Source organism: Limanda limanda, chromosome 6 (genome assembly GCF_963576545.1).
Source record: "Limanda limanda chromosome 6, fLimLim1.1, whole genome shotgun sequence".
Taxonomy (NCBI): Eukaryota; Metazoa; Chordata; class Actinopteri; order Pleuronectiformes; family Pleuronectidae; genus Limanda; species Limanda limanda.
The window spans coordinates 2,750,103-2,771,734 of record NC_083641.1 but is presented as its reverse complement, the minus strand read 5'-3'; the positions used below and the strand labels follow the sequence as shown (position 1 = coordinate 2,771,734).

Below are 21,632 nucleotides of genomic sequence, written 5' to 3'. Positions count from 1 at the left end.
CAGTGGTGAATCTAGGATTTTTCTTAATCAGGGGCCATACAGGGGCCACAATTTACACAGAGGGGCCAATATGCTACACATGCATGTACATTTCTTGATTCAGGAAGGTGACATTTAAGTCATTCCTTGTTTAATTTTATCTGATAGCTTTTAGTAAAGCCACACATCATTTAATTTATTCAGAAAGTGTTTCCTTGATCAAGCACAATGTGTTCTGCAAACAAGTTAAGGAAATAACAAATCTGAGCAAATTGTCAAATTTATTGTTAGCTTGTTTTAAAGACTACTGACAGGACAGGGCCACTCCAGGGGCCATTCAGATTTCAACTGGGGCCAGTGCCCCCCCTTGCCCTATCCCCGGATCTGCCCCTCGGACAAAATATTGTATGGCGATACAACAGAAAATTCTGTCATCCAAGATTTTGAGAATAATGTTATAATATTTTGAGAATAAAGTTGTAATATTACAAGAACAGACAGAGTTCCATTTCTCCGCGATCACCAATCTCATTGTTCTTAAAAAAATATGAAACCACTTTAAATATCACATGGATGTAATCCAGGATAACATTCCACTACCAAACATTTTCTCATCCACAAAGAGGGGACTTCCTCAAAGTCTGACAGTTTCTTACACAATCTTTTCAAAGTCCTGATACTTGTGATAATGTGGAGCTGATGAGACAAAACATTAAATATAAGTTATTTGTGAGACTTCTACAGCAGTATGACTTAACAAGATCCTCCACATTTCTCAGTTTGACAGACTGATACTGTATTCATAATATAATATAACTGATACAAGTTTATTCTGGTTATATTGCGACTTTATTCTCTTAATGTTACAGCTTTATTCTCGTAATATTATTACTTAAATGCCAAAATCATGTATTTGTTCCCCATGTATTTTTGTATTTGGCTCTAATAGTCCATGGTACTATAGCTTTATATAAGAAAAAGTATTTTAGGGAATAGTCCCCCAAACCTGCCAAGCATGGAAAGTGATATACTTAGCACATGATGGGTGGGGGTGGGGGTGGGGGTGGGGGGGGATATTTGGGAGATGGGGTGACAGAGGAGACGTGTGAGAGAGAAAGAGAGACCAAAGGAGTGTGTATGTAAAGTTTAGGGTCAGCTAATTGGGGTCTGCAGTGTGTGTGTGTCCTGTCTGTCAGTGTCTAGACTCGGCCACTGCTGTGTTTTCTCAGATGTGAGACTTTATTAAGCTCTTTACTTACGCAAACAACCCGGCCTCCGTACAGGTGTGTATGTTATTGTGAGTGCTCCCTGTGGGGGTGTGTGTATGTGTGCACCTCTACCTGTTTGCGATTCATCATTAGCTAAAACAATCAGGATTTATGAGTGTACACGCTGTAAGTGACGGGCCGAGGCTTGGCCCCACACAGACACACTCAGTGGAGCTAACTGAGTCGGGTCATTACTGTCTCGTTCCTCTGTCAAGGGCTCGTTCAGTCGCTCGTCCATCACAACACACTCAAGCACTGACTCCAGATAAAACTGTTTGTGCGTCTTCCAACTTGAGTTATTTGTATCTGGCTGCTGCCTTTTCTCTACACCGGTGTGCCACTTGGATGCAGACATCATGCAGACACCCGGATGTCCACCTCTCTGTCTCTTGTCTGTCTCCGGTGATATTTGTGTCTTTACTATCCACACTCGTCTCTGTCTGCCTTCTATCTTTAGTTGTCGCACGCATTGAGCGTCTGAGTGGGTATAGCAGGGATCAAGTGTATTAGTGTGTATGGCGTCCCGTGACACAACCTCTCAAATGCAAATGGCGACGAAGAAGGGACCCCCGCCCCCCCCCCACCACCACCACCTCATCATTCTGTAGGGAAAAACAACACGAGAGGGAAAATGAGACGGACAGACGAATGGAGCCAACGTACATACCAAACACAGCGGAGTGATAGAGATGCATACAAATGTACAGCCAGTCAGCGGTGGTTACTGAGAGACGGAGCGAAGGAGCAGGAGGATGAGGAGGGGGGGGATAAAAGTGTTTGGTAAATGGGTCAGGCCTGTCTGCCATCCCAGGCACATACACACAGCATGCAGCCCCCAGAGAGAGAGAGAGAGGGAGAGAGAGACCCAGGCTGTACAGCATGCTGCTGAGAGGATAGACGACAGGAGGAGAGATGAGAGGGAGATGTGATGAAGAAGAAGGTTGCAGATGGATTGCAGGAAAGGGATCGGAAAGCCAAAGGGACGCTCAAATCACACAAGCACGTGGTAATGCTCACCGCTCATGGTTATCTCGACATGTTGATCATCGATGGGTTCATCTGCAGTAGTTTAGACCATGGAGACGATCTGCTGGTTAATGAGGAACATCCACCATGACCAGTTCCAGAAAGTACTTTTCTAAAACATAATACATTAGATTGTTCATTGAACAATTTGAGGAGTCACATATCAGAGTCCACTCACTTCCACTGAAGTTTCAGCCATGCTGCACCTGCAGTTTTATTATTGCCTTCACCAAGGAGGTTACGTTTTCGTCCCTGTCCATTAGTTCGTTCTTATATCATACATTTCCTCTTAATACTGTGATATTCCATATATATTTCTTACTGTACATATCTTATTTATTTCTCACTTTAATATGCACAATACTCTGCACTTTTACTGCCTTTTTTGCACTTCTGGTTAGATGTTAAACTGCATTACGTTGTATAAGTACTTGTACTGTGCAATGACAATAAAGTTGAATCTAATCTAATCTAATTAGTTTGTTGGTTTGAATGTTTTTTTAATTTATTCAAACCCCATTACACTAAAGCAACTGAACAGATTTCTACAAAACTTGATGGAAGGATGTGGTATGGTTCAAGAAAGAATCCATATTCAAATCATGGGGCAGATCCAGAATTTTTTCTCCACTTTCTCCAGCTTTCTGAGATTAGGTACTATTCAAAATTTTCACCATTTTCCAAGGAAATAATTCATTAATATTGATGAAACAAATCTAACACATTTTAGGAACTGATGATTGGATTGTGAGGGGGACTGGTGTAGCTATGCTCTCTATTTAGTGTCCTTCTAGTTCAGATAGTATGAGCAGCATGAGCAATATTATGACACAATTTCCTAATCATATTTCGTCTATGTTGATGTGCTGTGACAGGAAGTTTTAAGCTGCTTAATCTAAACAGTCACGTTTGGCAGTGATGAGGCAAATTACCTAAGATCAATTTTACTAGATTTATATTGTCATATTGTTTGTCTGGCAGAACATATGGTGCAGTCAAGTTGTGTTACACAACATTGTATAGGAGCCAATGTATTTCCATTATACAGCCTGTTATCATTTTGTGCGACAGGTCTGACGGGTGGAGGGGAGCTTTGCTTTGACCTGAGACAAGGTCCCTGTGTCAGACTCTGACCCGTGATGCTGAATGTGGTTCAGCCTGATTGCGTGAAGGCCGCACCACTCATTTTTTATGGCGCGCTGCCGCCTGATGAAAGGACCCGGTGAGTTAGTTTGCTGGACTGGAACTGCATCAAAGAAAAGGGAGAGAAGAAAGGCGAAGGAGCACGGCTGTCACCGGCCTGAGAACTGCGCCACGGCTGCTTGGATTGAACAGATGAAAGGGTTAATCTCGTTTGACAACGCACAACAATGAGTAATGACTCCGAAGCCTCCCACTCCTTCACGTTGCCTTTGCACAGTTTCATTTGTGACTTTTTTCTCCTAAAGCGTGGCCTTATTTGCTCCGCAGCCTCTGCTACCTTGTTTGCCTCCATTGTATGCGGAGCAGCCTGCTGCTAACCGTCTGTGTGCGCCTAGGTAAACACATTTTGGGAACAGCAGCTAATCCATCATGGGGCGTCACAGTGAAATGTTTCTCCCCCGGGGCCCAGCAGTGCCACGGTATCAGGTGGAAGGGTTCCACTTCCTGTCTTTGTGGGCAGGTTCCTGGCCGAAAGGGACAATCTCTCTATGGGCCCCTGGTGGGTTGAGCGCATACAAGCCATGGGCGACACTACCTGCTCCACCACAACCCCTGACGGCGCCACTCTGGGCCCTGCTGAAGGGTGTAGGCATGCACATGCGCTCTGTTAGTATGCATCATGTGTTTACAAGGAACAAGGACATTTATTTATGCAACCCAGAATACAACCTTAAGAGTTTCCCCTCGTACAATCTGCCTGCATAACTGTACAAATTCACCACATGCAGATGTGGTGTCACATTTTGATGTGAGGAGATTGCACTGCGTTGATGGCTTTCTGTGGGTCATGAGGAAGGAAGGGTGCATGTCAGTATCTCTCTCTCACACACACACACACACACACTTGCACGGGATGAGTGTTCCTCAGTGAGCTGTACAGATTTTAAATTGAATCTCTCTTGTCCGCGTTGTGGGTGACCTTCCCATTTGGAGCTGAGGAGTGCTGCAGAAAGCCAATACAGCCGCTGTGATTTCACTTCCAGCGAGGCAGACAGTGACAAGCAGGGAGAGAGATCCAACGAGACAGAGGGAGTGAGGAGCCCAACTCCGATTCCCTGCACATTCCCTGTCACTTACTGACCTCACAAGGGGTTCTTAAGGTGGCACAGAATCCTAACCGGTTATTAGTCATGCATTAGGAAAAAATTATATTGAAGGTTAATCCTGAAAAAAAGAAAAGTATTGTGTTGGATTGTCTTCTTTAAATTTGGAAGGTCTGAAAAGACTTATGGAGCTGAAGTGCTTTGAATGAAGTTCACGTCCCAGCGTTGGCATTTGAGGGACCGTGTCTGACAACTTTTTTAACATTCTGAAAATGACATACTGACAATCCTGCCTATGCTTCAGTTTGATGGAGGTGATTAAGTTGCTCCGAACAATATTTCTCTTTTTGAGAAGACTGCTCCTGTCACTTTTTTTGTGCAAACCAATAAATGCAGCACCCTGAACGCCTTTAAGGAGAAACTGTCCAATACTGATAAAGTTCTCTCTATGACAACAGGCTTTCCAGCTTTGGAGTGTTGCCATTTGTAACTGCAAAAAAATTGCCTTCACACGCGATCGGATTAGACTTTGTACAAAGTTACTTCCATTCTTTTAAGCATTCATAAAACAATGTGGAGAGATTCTGACACACAACGCTCTTGGCATTTCACACCAACGTGGGCCCAGAGGACACATCAGAAGAACTCCCACCTTGGTGAGAAGCTGCCACAGATGGCTTTCTCAATAACAGTGCACTGACACAAAAGTTAACTTCTTTCACATTGTGTAGTGAGAGGAGGATGAATACATCAGCATCACAACATAGGTCCAGAAGGCAGGATTAATGTGTTAAGAACAAAGATGATCAAGTGTTGAAGTATGTGAAAGGCAAAGGAGGGCATGTTGATAAAAACAGAATAATAGACCTTTCATTTCTGAATGTTAAAATTAACATCTGGACAGAGGTGTAGCTATGGGTGGTAAATATCTGCTTTGCTTTTTTTGATTTTCTTTTGCTAATTTCAATATAGGCCTGCTATGATTACAACCACACCATTTCACAATCCCATTCTGATAGAGACAAAGTTATACAGGCACATGTTGTTGGAAGCAAGCTTATAGTTAAGAGGCTGAAACCTCATTCAGACTTTGTGAAGGAGTGTTGTTGCCATTGTGGAGTAGAATTATCCCAAACGTCAATGTGTCTTGAAGACGAATCTTGCAGGCTGACAGAATTAATTTTTTTTTTTTGCCATCTTATGGATAAGTATTTATTCTCAATACTGGATGCATCAGGTAGACCTGGCTGATGGGAGGCCCTAAATAAGATTTCTAGTTTTTCTCTCTGACACACCATGAAATGACAAACACAACAAAAAACTTGCTGCTTTGTGTGAGATCAGAAAAGGATGTCCTGCCTTTACAAGTCAGGAATAGCATTATTGAAGGTGATATCATCATCATTATCATCACCATCACTCCCATCTGACATCAGATAGCCTCACTAAAGAGAATCAGTTCAAGCCATTACATCAGAGAGGTTAATGAAATAGATGCATTCAGTTACATACCAAGCTTAAAAAAGGACTCCACTGGGCCATTCATATGTTTCCAGGTCCAGTCAGTAGCCATGTTATGGATCGGCCACTGCCTCTGTTGCCCTGGAGGTTTTCTAAGAGGTATCACAGTAAATAACCGTGTATTAAGATAAAACAGAAACACACATTTAAGCTTGAATAAAAAAGACAACAAGAGAACTCTCAAAAGTTCTAATCTCCCATCAAACCAGCAGGTTAATGGGGCTTTTTCAGTCTTGACTTAACAAAGCAGAGACACATTAAAGAGTCTGCCACTCACCAGGAGACAGCGTGTGTGCACTCTGAAATCACTCCCACTTTACATGCTGATGATAGTCTTACCTTGAACTTGAAACAATGTAATCATTGTTGATCCTTGTTTCTCTTTGACTTAATACTTCAGTTTACTCCTGGTTTCCATTGTTAAGAATATTTGAAACAGAGGACGCTCCAGATGATAGTACTACTTTATTCTACGCTATTCCAAAAGGATTATTGTTAATTCATTGCAAGTCTTTTAACCAGCAGGTTACTAAAAAGTGTGAAGCTGAGTTCATGTTGGCAACATACTGTAGACGTGTCAGAGTGCCATATTGAAAGAAAAGAGTGAAGGAGACAATTACAGGGAAAGTAAGGGTGAGAAGAAAGAAAGAGGTGGAATCTTAATAGCCCAGCTCTGCATGGATTGTTTCACCCACTGCTTTTCCCCTCTGAAAAACTCTGATGCTCTTTTCTGTTGCTGATGAGAAGCGCCATGGGCATAAAATCAATAAGTCTCAATTTTGCTTGTGAGCGAGGCTTTACAACAAAAATCCATGGTGCTGTTTGGAATTATTATTACAAATCCATCGCTCTTGTTTTGCCTGTCCCTGCTAAAAGAGGTGGGGAGGTCGTGAAACAATGAGAGTAAATCAATGGCAAACAAAGCTCGCCCCGCGGAGACAACAGCATAGGTCAAAGCCCCCGAAAAACAGTGTTGTGATTAGTATGATTCAATGGTTCCTCCTCTGTTTGCTCCTCGAAGAGTTTCACACTGGACCCTGAGTGGAGGAAAAGATGGAGCGATGTTTCTATCTATCTTTCAGGAAGTAATGAAGTCATCATCCCCCGATAGATGTGTCCTGGCCCTGTCCTCTCCTGATGGTGAGTCATCCGACTGTTGTGCTGGTCACACACACGCACACACACGCACACACACGCACACACAAACTCTCTCTCTAAACACCTTCCCTGCGTCCACAGCTCCTCCTCCTCTCTCAGGCCAAAGTTTACAGACCCATCATAACAAATCACTGTTAACATTAACATAGACTTACACATCAAGCTGATACAGTCAGGGAATTAAGAGTATAGGAAGGTGATGTTGAACATACACGTCCAAACACACAGGGATTACCTCTGCACACATGTTCATGTTCATAATGGGAACATGAATGGACTTTGTAAACGTTCACTGATTCGAATCTGTGTAGGTGTAAACCTACTTGGCAATAAATACCTTGGGATTCTGATTCTGATTCTGACATTTAAATACAAATGACTATTATACTAGTAAGTTAAGTCATTCTGGAAAAAAATTAGCTGACTATGTTCTTATTTGTATACAATAGTCTTAATAAATGAATAAAAATGTAGCAAATTTATAGAGATATAAGAACCTTTTTGTTTATTACTGTATATTGTTATTCATTAATGTCATCATGGTGAATTGAATAAGACTTAAAACTTTAAGACCATAAACTCCTTTGGAAAATGTTCACTGACGTTATAATCATATGAGAAATAGAGGCATTTTCTAATAGACGTCAATAGAAACTGACTATTGATTATTTTTAGGGCCCGAGCCCTGATCAAAGGTCAGGTGAGGCCCGTTTGAAATTGTAAGGATTATTATTATTATTCAGGCAAATGAATTGGCTTTTTGAGGGCTCTACCCTGCTGAAAGTGGGGAAAATGTACACATTCTGGAGGAATTTTCAATGGGCGTCGCAAAATCGCTCAACGGTGCCCCCCGAGACCCCAGGAACGTGTTGACATTGACCAATCTTCACAAAAATCGATACACAGGTGTATCATGACCAGACAAACAAAAAAGTCTTAAGTGCAATTGGAAAAACGCCACAGGAAGCCTGCTATTTTGCATTTAGTGGCCATTTTGGCCATATTTCACATTTTTACTTTGAGGTACTTGTACCAGGGCTTTCATCAGACCGACTTCAAATTGAGATGAGTGTCATCACACCAAGACAGAGATTAAAAGTTATTCACAGATCGATTTTTCGTCACACGGTGTGACCGTGGCGTGGTGTCAAAGTTTGATTACATGCCAATAAAACACGATGTTCTGTAACGCGGATACATGGACCATGAATCCTTTGATGCTGAGCCGTAAACAAACAACTCCACTCCAGCAGTGACAGTGTCAGTGGTCATAGATCAAAGGAATCTTTATATTATTAAATATGTTTCTGACAGCCACAATTACTGAATGCCCAAAGTCACACTGTATAATTGTATCACACGTAAGGTATAATAATCACGACAAAATATACAATCATTTGATGATGTCATACTTTTTACTGCACTCACACACAAATTAATGAGCAAACTTTAATTTAACTCATTTACTCATTTAACTAATGAGCTGATTTGAATTTATAAAACCATCTTTTAATTGTCTGACAATGTGTCCATTCTGTTTCTTTAAAAATACTTCAGCACGTCACAGACTCAACAAACACCTCGACTCAGACAGGAAGGGAACCTCAGAGAAGTTTGTGGAGCTGTGACTGACTGACTGTCTGTTTTCAGCTTCACCTGGAGACTCAATGGCTTCCAGATTAGAAGAGGATCTCTGTTGTGCCGTCTGCCGTGATGTCTTCACAGATCCTGTTGTTCTGTCATGTAGCCACAGCTTCTGTAAAGACTGTGTGAAGAGCTGGTGGAAAGACAAAGAAGTAAAAGAGTGTCCACTTTGTAAGAGAAGACATTCAATGATTAAACCACCTGTTAGCCTGGTGTTGAAGAACCTGTGTGAGACCTTCTTACAGGAGAGAGATCAGAGCTCTTCACATGCTCTCTGCAGTCTGCACTCAGAGAAACTCAGACTCTTCTGTCTGGACCATCAGCAGCCAGTGTGTCTCGTCTGCAGAGATTCAGAAAAACACACCGGCCACAGATTCAGACCCATCGATGAAGCTGCACAACAACACAAGAAGCAGCTGCAGGGAACTCTGGAGCCCTTGAAGAAGAAGTTACAGTGTCTTGAACGTGTTAAAGTGCTGTTTGAACAAACAGCAAAACACATTAAGGTCCAGGCCGGACTCAAAGAGACGCAGATCAAGGAGCAGTTTAAAAAGCTTCATCAGTTTCTGGAGGAGGAAGAGGAGGCCAGGATGGCTGCACTGAGGGAGGAAGAGGAGCAAAAGAGTTGGATGATGAAGGAGGAGATTGAGTCTCTGAGCAGAGACATAACGGCTCTTTCAGACACAATCAGAACCACAGAGGATGAGCTGACAGCTGAAGACGTCTCGTTCCTGCTCAACTACAAGGCTGCAGTGGAACGAGTCCAGCAGCGCCCCCTGCTGGAAAATCCACAGCTGGCCGACGAGGCCAAACATCTGGTTATTATTATTATTATTATTGCTATTGTTATTACAATTATTTGTATTGATATTAATATACCATAAGCTGTTTTCCAACCTGAAATCAATATGATCATGTGCTGCTTCATAGACTGGAAGTGTCATGAAGAGGAGACACTGGAATTAATACCACAACAACACAAAATAATTCTCTTTTCAATGGAAAGGAATTGAAATTGAACAGTGGGAAAGTGAATAGATATGTCACTACTTGCTTTTGTAAAAATGGAAACGTCTGACTTTGACTCTGAAAATGAACCACAAAAGGGGCAGAAGTACTGGGGGTATCTACTTGTTATTGAAAAAAAACATTATATGATGTGTTACTCTGTAAAGTGATAATATCCACACTGAGCAGATCTGACAATGTAAAAAGAGACACGGAGGGGACTTCCGGGAAAACTTGAGGAGTGGAGGACAGCTGTAGTTTCTGTTTGACAGATGCCCCGGCTCTCAGAGGAACAAAATGAAATAGCTGACATAGTTAGGTTGGAGGACTTTCACGCCCTTCTCACTCACACTCTCTCTCTCTCTCTCACACACACACACACACACACACACACACACACACACACACACACAAACACAAACACTCACACACACACACACACAGTTCATGGTGCAAATGGTTTGACAGAACATAAACACATATTAGCTGTATCATCTCTCATCGACACTTAATGCCAAAGCGCTGGGTGTTAACACGCCACAAGCCGTGCTAATGCAGTGTGGTGAGCACAGTTTTGTGCGCCATGAAAACACATACAGTTCGTCTCTGAGGGACCTGTATATGAGTTACACACTGAATGTGTAAAACCTGCAGCAGAAAGGCCCCAAAATGAAATGAGAAATGTGACAGGTGATGTCAGGGAGGAGGCGCTGGAATACGATTATACTGTACGCTCTACTTATGGAGTGGATATGGATATTATACAATATCCATATCCACATAATGATCGTGGCTAAGCTGCTTCCTCCAGATGGATACAGTGTGTGTGTGTGTGTGTGTGTGTGTGTGTGTGTGTGTGTGTGTGTGTGTGTGTGTGTGTGTGTGTGTGTGTGTGTGTGTGTGCGCGTGCGTGCGTGTGCGTGCGTGTGTGTGTGTGCTTTTCTAATCCTATTTCCTCTTGTCCATGGTGCATGTTAAATTGCACATTAACACAGGTTGGACAGAGGGTTTTCACAGTTTTTTCTCCATTGAGGTTAGACATCTAACAGCAATCACACACACATGCACACAGACGCACACACACACACACCTTAACTTGTGATTTATCTATGGCTCAGCCAGCTAAGTACCTCAGTAACCACATGACACAGTATCATGGGTTTATGGACATGTATCTATTCAGCTGGGATCAAAAGGCTCATTAGTGTCAAAGGGAGCGAGTATTGAGGCTCATCCCAGTATGTGTGTGTGTGTGTGTGTACAGTATGTGTGTGTGTATGTGTTTCTGTGTGCAATAGAGCTCTGCAACCTCAGTTTCTTCTGCAATAAAAACCAAGACTGACTTTTCTTTTTCTTTCTTTCTATAATTATTATTATTAGGGACAGAGTCACCGACATCAGGTGGCAAGGGCGCTATTGTAACTGATGAATTGTTATAATAACTGGTGCAGGCGGTTGTTCTAAACCTGCCTGTATGCTAAGTGCTGTTAAAGCTCTGGAGCTGTGTGAACAGTCTAGCAGTGCAGAGTGAAGTTAAAAAAAACGTATGACTTATAGCGTATAGTCAATTTTTTTCATGAAATGAAACAGAATTTGCTTTATTACTCATCACGGGCGCAGTTTATATATAAGTTTCAATGATTGACTGAACTGATGTTATTTTTTGTATCCATTGGATGGTGGCTTTTTCGGAGCTTAGCACAATCAGCACAATCTTTAGACCCAAGTTCAGAACTTTTCAAAATAAAACCCTGCAATTCTGCTCGATATAAAGCAGTACAGCAACAAAACAAATGTTGTGTTTTAACTTTGAAGACAAATTGCCAAACAGGAAGTAACTGTGAATATCGTTGCCATGACAGAGATCAGCACCCACTGCACCCACTGAAAGTCTATGTTAGTCTGATATGGTGACATAAAAATAATCAAATCATCAAAATGATCTACCTGCGCTTTCGACCTGCAGGTTGAACAACAAAGCAGCCCTGTGTTATGTGCCCCCTAATGTAACTTGGTCGGTGTATGTAGCTGCATAATGTCTTCTGCTATACACACAAGCAAGAAATTACATCTCATTCAATTGCACAGTGTTCGATGGGAGTGATCGCACACAGATGAATCGACCAGTGTCCTGCTTGTACCCCCCACATGCACAGGGCTGCAGGGGTTAACTGTCTTATTCCCAGTCTCTTGTACCTGAAAGGCCAGTTTGGATTTTCAGTAGTGCTGTTATCAGGTGATACACTTCATCCTTGTTGACCTTGGTAAATTCCTCCTCCTCCTCCATCCAGTCTCATCTCTAATCTCGCAGCTTCTTTCTCTATCGATCGCCTCTCTCTTTCAATTTCTCTCTCCCTTTGTCCCACTTCTAATATAACTGCATTTGCTGACAGTTTTTCATAGCCGTATTTACACAGTTCATATTTCTTGTCTTTTCCCATTCCTCAGCCTTACGTCTATTTCCCCAGCACCCCTCCTCTCTGTCCATTCCTCACATCATCCTTCCAGTCATGGGGCCTTATTGATGTTAATCGGATGATTATATGATGGGATACAGCTGACCATGATGCTGCTTTGATCACAGTCTGCCCTCGTGACCTTTTACTGAATGGAATCAAAAGAACAGTGACTCCTCCCCAGGAGTGGAAGTGGGCAGGATAGTTAAAGGTGTGATAGCTGAATATTTCTTCTTCTGTTACAGATCTCACAGGAATTTAAGATGCTGGTGGCTGATACAGGTATAATCCTGAACAAAACCACTGAATCAGTATCATTAAAACACGCCTTTACCACCAGTGACCACCGGTGTTGTCAGATCAACCAGGGCTGTGTTTTAAATCCCTCACCACCCTCTTTGTTGTCCATATTGTAATGCTGTTTGAATTTTGGTATCCTTGTGGACTCATAGTATCCTGTTACGAGACAAACTGAACTGTAACACCCATTAAATGCCTGTTCCCATCGGCTAGCCCTGTTCAGTCCCTGTGGCATTTGAACTTTACTTGACACGTATGTCTCACTTACTCACACCTTGGGTAGGCAGACTATCTGACGAGGGGTGTCATTGATTACTCACACTTTTCCTGACGTTTTCCACCAGTGGGCCCAAGAACCACGATGTGGCCTGTTGAGAGCCACACCAGCCACACCAGGCTCCCAGCTCTGCCAGGTCAAATGCAGTTGTTTGGTTTTATTTCATTTCCCTCTGCATAGTGAAGTAGCGTAGGGAAAAGAGTCTGTGTTCTGGGTCACTGTCTCCAGAGTCGTGTCCTGTTGCAGTCAGCTGCTGTTGCACTCCTCTGTGTATTAGGTGTGTGTTGCCACCAGGTGGATGGAGTTGTTTGATAAAAAGGGGGTTAACACCACCCCTCAGTTTGGAGAGTCTGTATTTCCCTATGACCTCGCTCTACACCTAACACTGCACCTGAACCCCAAAAATACATTAATAATCTCCTAATGGGTCATAACATTTCCCACAATGCATTGCAGATTAGTGTTACACTACTGATGGTCATTAACCAAGCAATATATACTATTATGCATTGCACTGGAGCTGAATGAAAGAGAAACAATGACAGTCGGGAGGAGAGAGAGAACTGTATGATGATGAAATCATGTCTGCATAAAAATAATTGAATAAAAATCCTCAGATGTGACTCAATAGAAGCAGAAGCATCAGAAAAGCCGTGATTGAAAAGAGCTGAAAGTTGTAGCAGACACTGAATAATTTCTAGTTAGTCCTGAGGGGAAAACACGTTCAGTATAATATGAACTAAATAACATTGATAATCCAATTTTTTTTTTAGGGAAAATGACCCAAATAGTGTCCAAAAGTTTTTTATTTTTGTATTTTGTAGATAAACTCACGTTGTCTGCCTCTACATGGAATGTGCAGGTAGCAGGGAGGATTACATTAATGATTTCTGAAATCTGAACGTTAAACTTTTGTAATTATCATAAGTGAGAGTATGTTTTTCACCAAACTTGAACTGTGAATGTTCCTCATGAATTACATAATCTCTATGAACAGATTCAGCAGAATCTGTAGCTAAGGGACAAGATGCTGATGCCGGAAGCTTCTTATGGGATGAGATCTATGTGACGAGCAAAAACAGGTGGAAGACATTGACTGAAAAGCATTTAGTATTTATGAGCATTCTAATCTTTCTACATTCATATGCAGATAGTTGTTAATAGAGATGAGCCAACATGTCATCTGGACCTAAAAGTCCTTCAAAGAGTATCATTGTTTGTGTTATGTGTGGAGAAACTTTCGACTTGTGTCATATTAGTTAATAAATAGTCAGACTGGAGACAGTGTACAGTGGCCCTGTTATCTGGTGACTACATCTGAAGCTCTGAGATATTGGCTGTTTCACCCAGAGGCTAATCTGTCATCAGATGATAGCCAATGGACCCAGAGTCTGTAAATATTTAACTTAAGATATGAAACCAAGTGCTTTGGTGTTTTAAAGTCTGGGCGTTGTCAAAAAGTGTCAATGCGTCCCCACTGTGTGTGTTTGTGCACTTTGACGTGGACATATCACAGAGACACTGCTCATGTTAACCTCCTGTGGTTCCCTGCTGATCTCGAGGTGAATTGCTTATAGAAAGTTGAAGGCAGTAATTATAAGTTTGCTCTCCTCTCCATGAGAAAGTTGCAGTTCTAGGCGGTCAAGTCATCTCAGATGGAGGGATAGAGGAGGAGGAGGAGGAGGTGGAGCAGGTGGAGGAGAAAGGGTTGATCTCAGCATACAGGAGAAATAGATGACTAACCAAACAGAAGGGCTCAGCCAGCCGTGACCACAATCAATGGGCTTTCTTTAAGTGTCTTCGATTCGGACTCTCTCTCTCTCTTTCTCTCTCTCTCTCTCTCCACACACACACATTTATACAGTATGTGTGTATATATACGTATGTAAATGGCTTTGTTTAAATAAATATCTGCATGGTTTTTCGCTTCCCTCAGTCTCTCTCTTCTCCTTTCCTCTCACTTCTCTTCTGCCTACATTTTTCTGTCCAACCCCGTCTCTTATCCTTTTCAATTCCCTCTCCCTTATGCGTTCGCTTTCTTTAAACCTCTTTCCCTCTCCTTCACCTGTCTTTCCATCCTTCTCTCTGCATTACTGCCCTTACTTTTTTTTTCTCCTCTCATTTTTCCTTCCTCTCTCGTATATTCCCACCCTGCTTCATCCCTCTCTTTCTCTCCCTCCATTCATCCCTCCCCTTTCTAACCCTTCCTCATACATCTTCCCCTCTCTCCTCTCTCTGCCTCCCTGCAGCCCCTCTCACCCCCCCACCCCCTACCCTCGAGCTAGTATTGATTGAGTCCTCACAGCTTCATTAGGATTCTCCCATTCACTTTGGTGTGTGCGGCCCCGGGGCAGTGATCCAGCGGGGGGGCTCTTGAGAGGAGCATGCTCGGGTTACACGTCAACTCTTACCATATTTCACTTTTAGCGGACTTACTTTCGCTTATCTGCTCATTCCAGACCACTCAGAGTGCGCTTCAAGGATGTTCCCGCCTCACCCCGTGTCCTGGGGTTTACTGTCATAAAGATATGTCACAGGAGGTGAGGACTTCATTTGTGCGTGTGTGATTGTGCGCATGTGTTTTACTCCTTCACTTCATTATGCTTCAATAAAGGTCACGTTCAGAGATTTCTTTTCATTACCCTCATCTGTTTTTTTTCTTCTTCTACTATGTCTGGTTCATAAGCAGGTGGCAACCATCGTCAAGCGTAATGGTTATTCATCTACTGGATCTGTTTAATTATAATAATAATTAAGTTCAGCATCAAAAATGGAGAGCAACGCCATGTTACCTCCACCAAGAGGGTTATGTTGTCATTCCTGCCCGTTTCTTTGTTGGTTTATTTGTAAGCAAGATGTCCATCAAACTTGTTGGAAGGACGTGAGTGAAGAAATCCTTACATTTTGTTCAACAATAACATTTCCGTTGTTTTCCCAGAGAATAATTCATAGACCTTTGGGCCTTGGTGGAACTTTAACATGTCTCTGTAGTAGTGCTACTCAGAGGACGTGTTATAAGCTTTATATTACAACCTGTAATGGTTGAAGCTCTTAGAAAGCACCCATCACCACCACCACTGGAACTTTCGATGGCACAGAAAAACTCACATAAAGCAATTTTATATACGAGAGGTTGTTAGGAGAAACATGGACATGAATTTTCCCCTTGCAGTACTGTTGCACAAATAAAAAATAGAAATGTCCAAAAGTCCAAATTCAACTGTCCAGTCCATTTATCAACTTTAATCAGGTGATGACAAGTGAGCAACTCCATCTATTACTGCCACAGGACCCAGGCTGTGAGTTGCAGAGATACATTCATGTGTCCATTCCTCAAGATAAGACGATGGCAGCTACATCGTTAATTAATAAAGCTACAACTGTAGCAACACAACTCATTTACAAAAAAAGACGAGACGAAAACGTAGTTTAAACAAATGCAAAACACGACAGTAATAACTACTAATGGAAAAGGTACCAGCTAGCGTCAAGGCTTGTTGTGATTTACACTTCGGGGCCAACGTAGTTTGATATAATTTGCCTAAAAGGTTTCTGTTTTTCCTTGTCTAAGACGAGAAGGAAATGACCACAGTCTCAGTCCACTATAAAAACTGGCATATAATAAAAAAAATTTTTTTAAAAGGAATAATAAACGTAGACAAGTGGAAATAATTTTCAATATGACGTCCATACTTACTGACTACTTAACAACAGGGAGCATAACAACACTCACATTGTCTTAACACAAATCCAACTCTGTATTACCGCTGCTCTGATGAATTCCCTCATTTCCCCCGTCCTTGTGTTTCCCTTGCAAGCTTTTACACCCTTTTAGCGAATGTTTCAAGCAGTCGATTAGTCACGACTTTGCCTAAATATGTCACTTTGTTGCAGAGAGACACTGAGCAGAAGCAACGGGGAGAGAGTCAGTTGTGTGGGAGTCAGACGTAGAGAAAGTAGGGACCCCCCTGACCTGAAGACACACTGATAACCTGTACATGCGAAACATACACATGTCTCCAACGCTATCAAATACATTATATAAACACAGCTGCATCAACTCTGTCACTCCCCAGGAACCTCTGTCAAGGGACGATGAGATGAAATATTCCCACGTAAAAATATCATCGCCCTGTTTTTCACTTGCTCAGAGTTACATTACTCAGCTTCAGCCACAAGCTCGGGACATTACACATGCCCCGTGTGTGAGATGTGTGTATGATTGGTTCTATTGCATGTTTTCACTGGGCAGCTGCCGTCTTCCTTTATGTGCTCTGTAAACCACAGGGTGATGTATCGTGGTGCTGATGCATTTTGGCCCCCAGGTTTGAGCCCCTTCACAATACGGCCCAGGGAGAGAAGAGAAGGAGGTGGAGGAAACGCTGCACTGTAAAAGCACATTTTAAACATAATTCTCATGAATCAATCATTAAATAGTAAATAGTCTGTACTTATAAAGCACTTTTCTAGTCTTAATTTCTTTAAACATTATCTGTATCCAGATAAGTTATTTACTTAATTTAATAATTTACTTGGCAGGAACAGTGCACATTAGTCAATAGTCTAGTTTTCATTAGTGGTCCCTGAACAGCTCTTCCATAAAAAAAAGCAAATAAAACCCTTGAGCTGCACAAGACTTTGTTTTTTATATTAACAATGGATCAAATGACTGTGTAATGTTTAAGGTGCTGTTGAAATTGACAGTCCTAAAAAGAATGATAACACAAACATGTAGTTTTCCTCAGCCCTCTGAGCCTTTTTGCTTATTCTAGCTCACTGTTATGGTTTTGGGGCCAGCAAACTGCTCTTGTTTTCAATGGCAGCAGGCGGCTTATCTCAGCAAAAAACTCTGAGAATAACAGACAAAACATGCAACATTACATAAATAAAAGTTATTGAGGAGTAAGAAAACACATTAATGTTACACAGCATTATCAAGTAATTAAATCAGCTCTGAGCACACAAACATATAACGTATACATATAAATCACACTGGAACAATTATGCAATCGAATGGGGGGTAGGGTGGGGGGCGGGGGGTATTGTCTGTATTCAAGTATCAATAAAACGATTAAAAGTGATCGTTCACCAATAAATGAAAATGCACTCATTATCTACTCACCAATATGGTGATGGAGGGGGACTTTTTTTTTAAGTCCTCCAGAAGTGGGTTAGCAATTCTGACAGTCCCTAAATGCAGCTGGTCCCTTAAAACTTGGTGTAAACAGAGGTGTCAAGTAACGAAGTACAAATACTTTGTTACCTTACTTAAGTAGAAATTTTGGGTATCTATACTTTACTGGAGTATTTATTTTTCAGACGACTTTTTACTTCTACTCCTTAAATTTTCACGCAAATATCTGTACTTTCTACTCCTTACATTTTAAAAATAGCCTCGTTACTCCGATTTAATTTTGGCACACAACCGCACCGGAGGGTTCCGAAAAAGGAGGAGAGCAAAGCCAGAGCTCTCCCCCCCGCCTCCGCTAACGAGCCTCGCTGTCGGGTCCGTCGGTCATCGGGGCAGGCCAGCAAAGGCGCACGGAGGTGTGGGGGTTCAGAAGAGAAGGAGGCACCGCACGGTCGTGGACAGGGCTCAGAAGAAGTGGAAGAGACAGAAAAAGAGAAGGGAGGGGGAAGCACTCGCGTGCCAACCCACACACACCCTGGCCTTGGGAGACACGCTGGCCCTGGGGCGCAGCGCGAGACCCTAAGCACCTGTGTGTGTGTGGGGGGGGGGGGGGTGTTGGGTGCCATGCTCGACCAGAGTCGAATCAGGCTGTACCGGTAATGATCCTTCCGCAGGTTCACCTACGGAAACCTTGTTCTCGATCAGGGGTGTCCAAACTATGGCCCGCGGTCCAACTGCGGCCCGCAATTATTTTTTTTTTTAATTGGCCCGCATCAAAAAAAAAAAAAAATGATAATAAATACTACCCTTGGCCTCTCGGCGAAGGGTAGACACACGCTGATCCAGTCAGTGTGGCGCGCGTGCAGCCCCGGACATCTAAGGGCATCACAGACCTGTTATTGCTCAATCTCGTGTGGCTAAATTGGCTTAGAATCACGTCATTGAGGAATCCCTTCCTCTTGAAACGACCCAGCAGTTGGATGCGTACCTCGTGTGCCCAGGAGACACAGTAGATGTACTGAAGTCCCTCCCAGCTGTGTGCCAGCTATCCCTAAAGTTTAATACTGCACTCCCTGCCTCAGCAGCCTGTGAAAGACTGTTTAGTGTTGCAGGACTCATCTTCAGGCCAGGAAGAGCATGCATAGGCTCAAATAACTTTGAGAACCTGCTGCTTTTGCGGCTGAACAAAGCCTATTGGTCGTGTTGTTGTAAATACAGGATTTAGTCCAAAGGTCTCAAGGTCTCTTCCAATAAAGGTTATTGATAACATTCCACTGAAGTTTGACTTTTTGCACTATTACAATACTTATTGGCAACTAGTTATCATGTCTTCTGCTCCATGAAACGCAGGTTAATGCTCAGTAGTACACATATGGCACTTTAATGTATTTGCATTGTAATAAAATGTGATAATTTTCAATGGGCATATATGCAGCGGAAACAGGTAGCCTAGTGCATCCCACATTTTTCAACATAACATTTTAATATAACATGATAGTCATAATGGCCTTTAGAAAACTGTTTTTTTTGGAGGAGGTGGGTTAGTGCACTATAGGCCCCTGGGACGCTGCTTAAGAGTTTGTCCTTAATGGAAAAAAAATTCCCCTTACATTACTTTTACTTTTATACTTTAAGTAGTTTTGAAACCAGTACTTTTACACTTTTACTTAAGTAAAAAGCTTGAGTTGATACTTCAACTTCTACAAAAGTATTTTTAAACCCTAGTATCTATACTTCTACTTGAGTAATGAATGTGAATACTTTTGACACCTCTGGGTGTAAATGACGCTGTTTCGAGTTGAATTTAAATGTCTGGGCTTCCGGATACTTGTATGACACCACAGGACCAGAATGGAGGCATGTTATGGGTCTGATGAAGGACTCACCATTGCCTTCAATTGTATTGGATACTTCTCTTACAAAGTTTATACCCCTGAGACTCCAGAAGTGCTTTGTGGACTCAAACACTTCACCTACCCCTCCACCGGCATAGGGGTGAGTATATAATGACTCAATTGTCATTTTTGGATGAACTATCACTTAAACCCCTGAATGAAATGTGGAAAACACATCCTTCAAAATATGGTAGATATCAACATTATTTTAAGTGCAAAATAAATCTGCCTCCAAAACCCAAACTGCTTAAACCCTTGTATGTCTGCATGTTCCCAGACGTGTGCATATGATGTGCTGTTTGGCATTAAGTGCTTCTTTGTGCCCTCCTCTGCACTCCTCTGTTGCTGTAGGGAGTGCGAGGTGCAGAGGAGGGCAGGTTCGGCTCTCCAGCAGACACCCTGTTTATTTAGCCTGACATTCCTGCACTGCTGCACTGAACCGGGAGCGCCGGCTTCTCTGCCTTGTCTTATCTTGGCTCACGCCCGCCCCCGTCAGTGCCACTGACACCTGAAGTAATGTGTGCATGTTGGGAGCACATTTAGCCTTAACTGTACACGTCTAAGGAATCTGTCTCCAAGTGTAACTCACAGTCTGACAAGCTCATAATCAAGATCTTTAGTATTCTGCAATATGGTTTCTACCAGAACGCCGCGGTGTGATGCACGGCTGCAGGAAGCCATCGCACCTGACAACAGATTGCATTCATTAGACGTCCTCCTCGCGATGAGCCTGAAGGACGAACCAAGGCGGCGGCTCAGTCGGCCTGTCCTGTCTCACTGCAGTGGGAGTTTATTTACCCTTCACTTCTCATTACGCCACCGACTCCCACCATGTGCAGGGTGGCCATTTTAGATCGTTGAGCAGCCACAGGTCACAGGAGTCCTCTAATTACTCATTGGACTTTCTGTCGATACGCTGGCATGTACCTCCTCATTTGTCTCTGTTCAGAATTCCCTCTAATTGTTACTGAGTGCTGACTTGCATTCCGGTTAGCGTGCACTGAACTGCTTGTCACTCAAAATTAGCCGTCTTTATGAGGCCGCCTGAGTGCCGACGCCCGCACTCAAACACGTCCTGATGGTGCGGTTAGCGGCACAAATTACGATTAATTTTCTTTACCTAGGCGTTTGGCTGTGGCGATACATTTCTCCAACCCGTCTGGGTCGACTTTCCATCTCTGTTATCCCTTCTGGGAAGCTCAACAACATATTTCAGTCCGAAGTTGGGTTTGCAGACAGAGTATTGGCTTTCTCATTAGAAAAGTCTCAAATTCTGTTTCCAAAAATCCCTCTGTCCGTGCATATTTATTTCTGTTATGTGCGTCTGGAAATGTGTGTGTGGCTCTAGCTGGCATGTGAATCAAATTTGTCATGTGTGTTAGCAGTGTGCATGTGTTTCTTTCTCTCCATGACTAGTTGCTTCTGGCCTTTCTCACTTGTTACCTTGTCATAACAGGCACTCCAACGTTGTATTTCACCCTGCAAGCACACACAGTCACACACACACATACATTTAAATCATTTACTTGAATCCACCAATCATATTCGTACAAAAAGGATTCAAACATTTCTCAGAGGTTGAATACAGCTCAGTGACTCATGGGTACAAGAAACATCTCCTACGCCAAACAGCAAGACTACCTATAACAGCTGATACAGAGCAGAACTTTGCTAGTTGTTTAGATTGTCTCTTACTAAGTCCTGCCAGTCGTAGCCCACTGAC

General features: G+C 42.6%; 1 protein-coding gene across 1 annotated transcript; it reads left to right on the top strand.

Moving 5' to 3' along the window:
• Positions 1–8,865: 8,865 nt before the first annotated feature.
• LOC133003625 (E3 ubiquitin-protein ligase TRIM35-like) lies at positions 8,866–15,407 on the top strand. The gene is made up of 4 exons (XM_061073414.1): positions 8,866–9,660; positions 12,552–12,588; positions 12,951–13,019; positions 15,343–15,407. The coding sequence occupies exons 1-4, from the start codon at positions 8,866–8,868 to the stop codon at positions 15,405–15,407; spliced, it is 966 nt and encodes a 321-aa protein (XP_060929397.1).
• Positions 15,408–21,632: the final 6,225 nt, after the last annotated feature.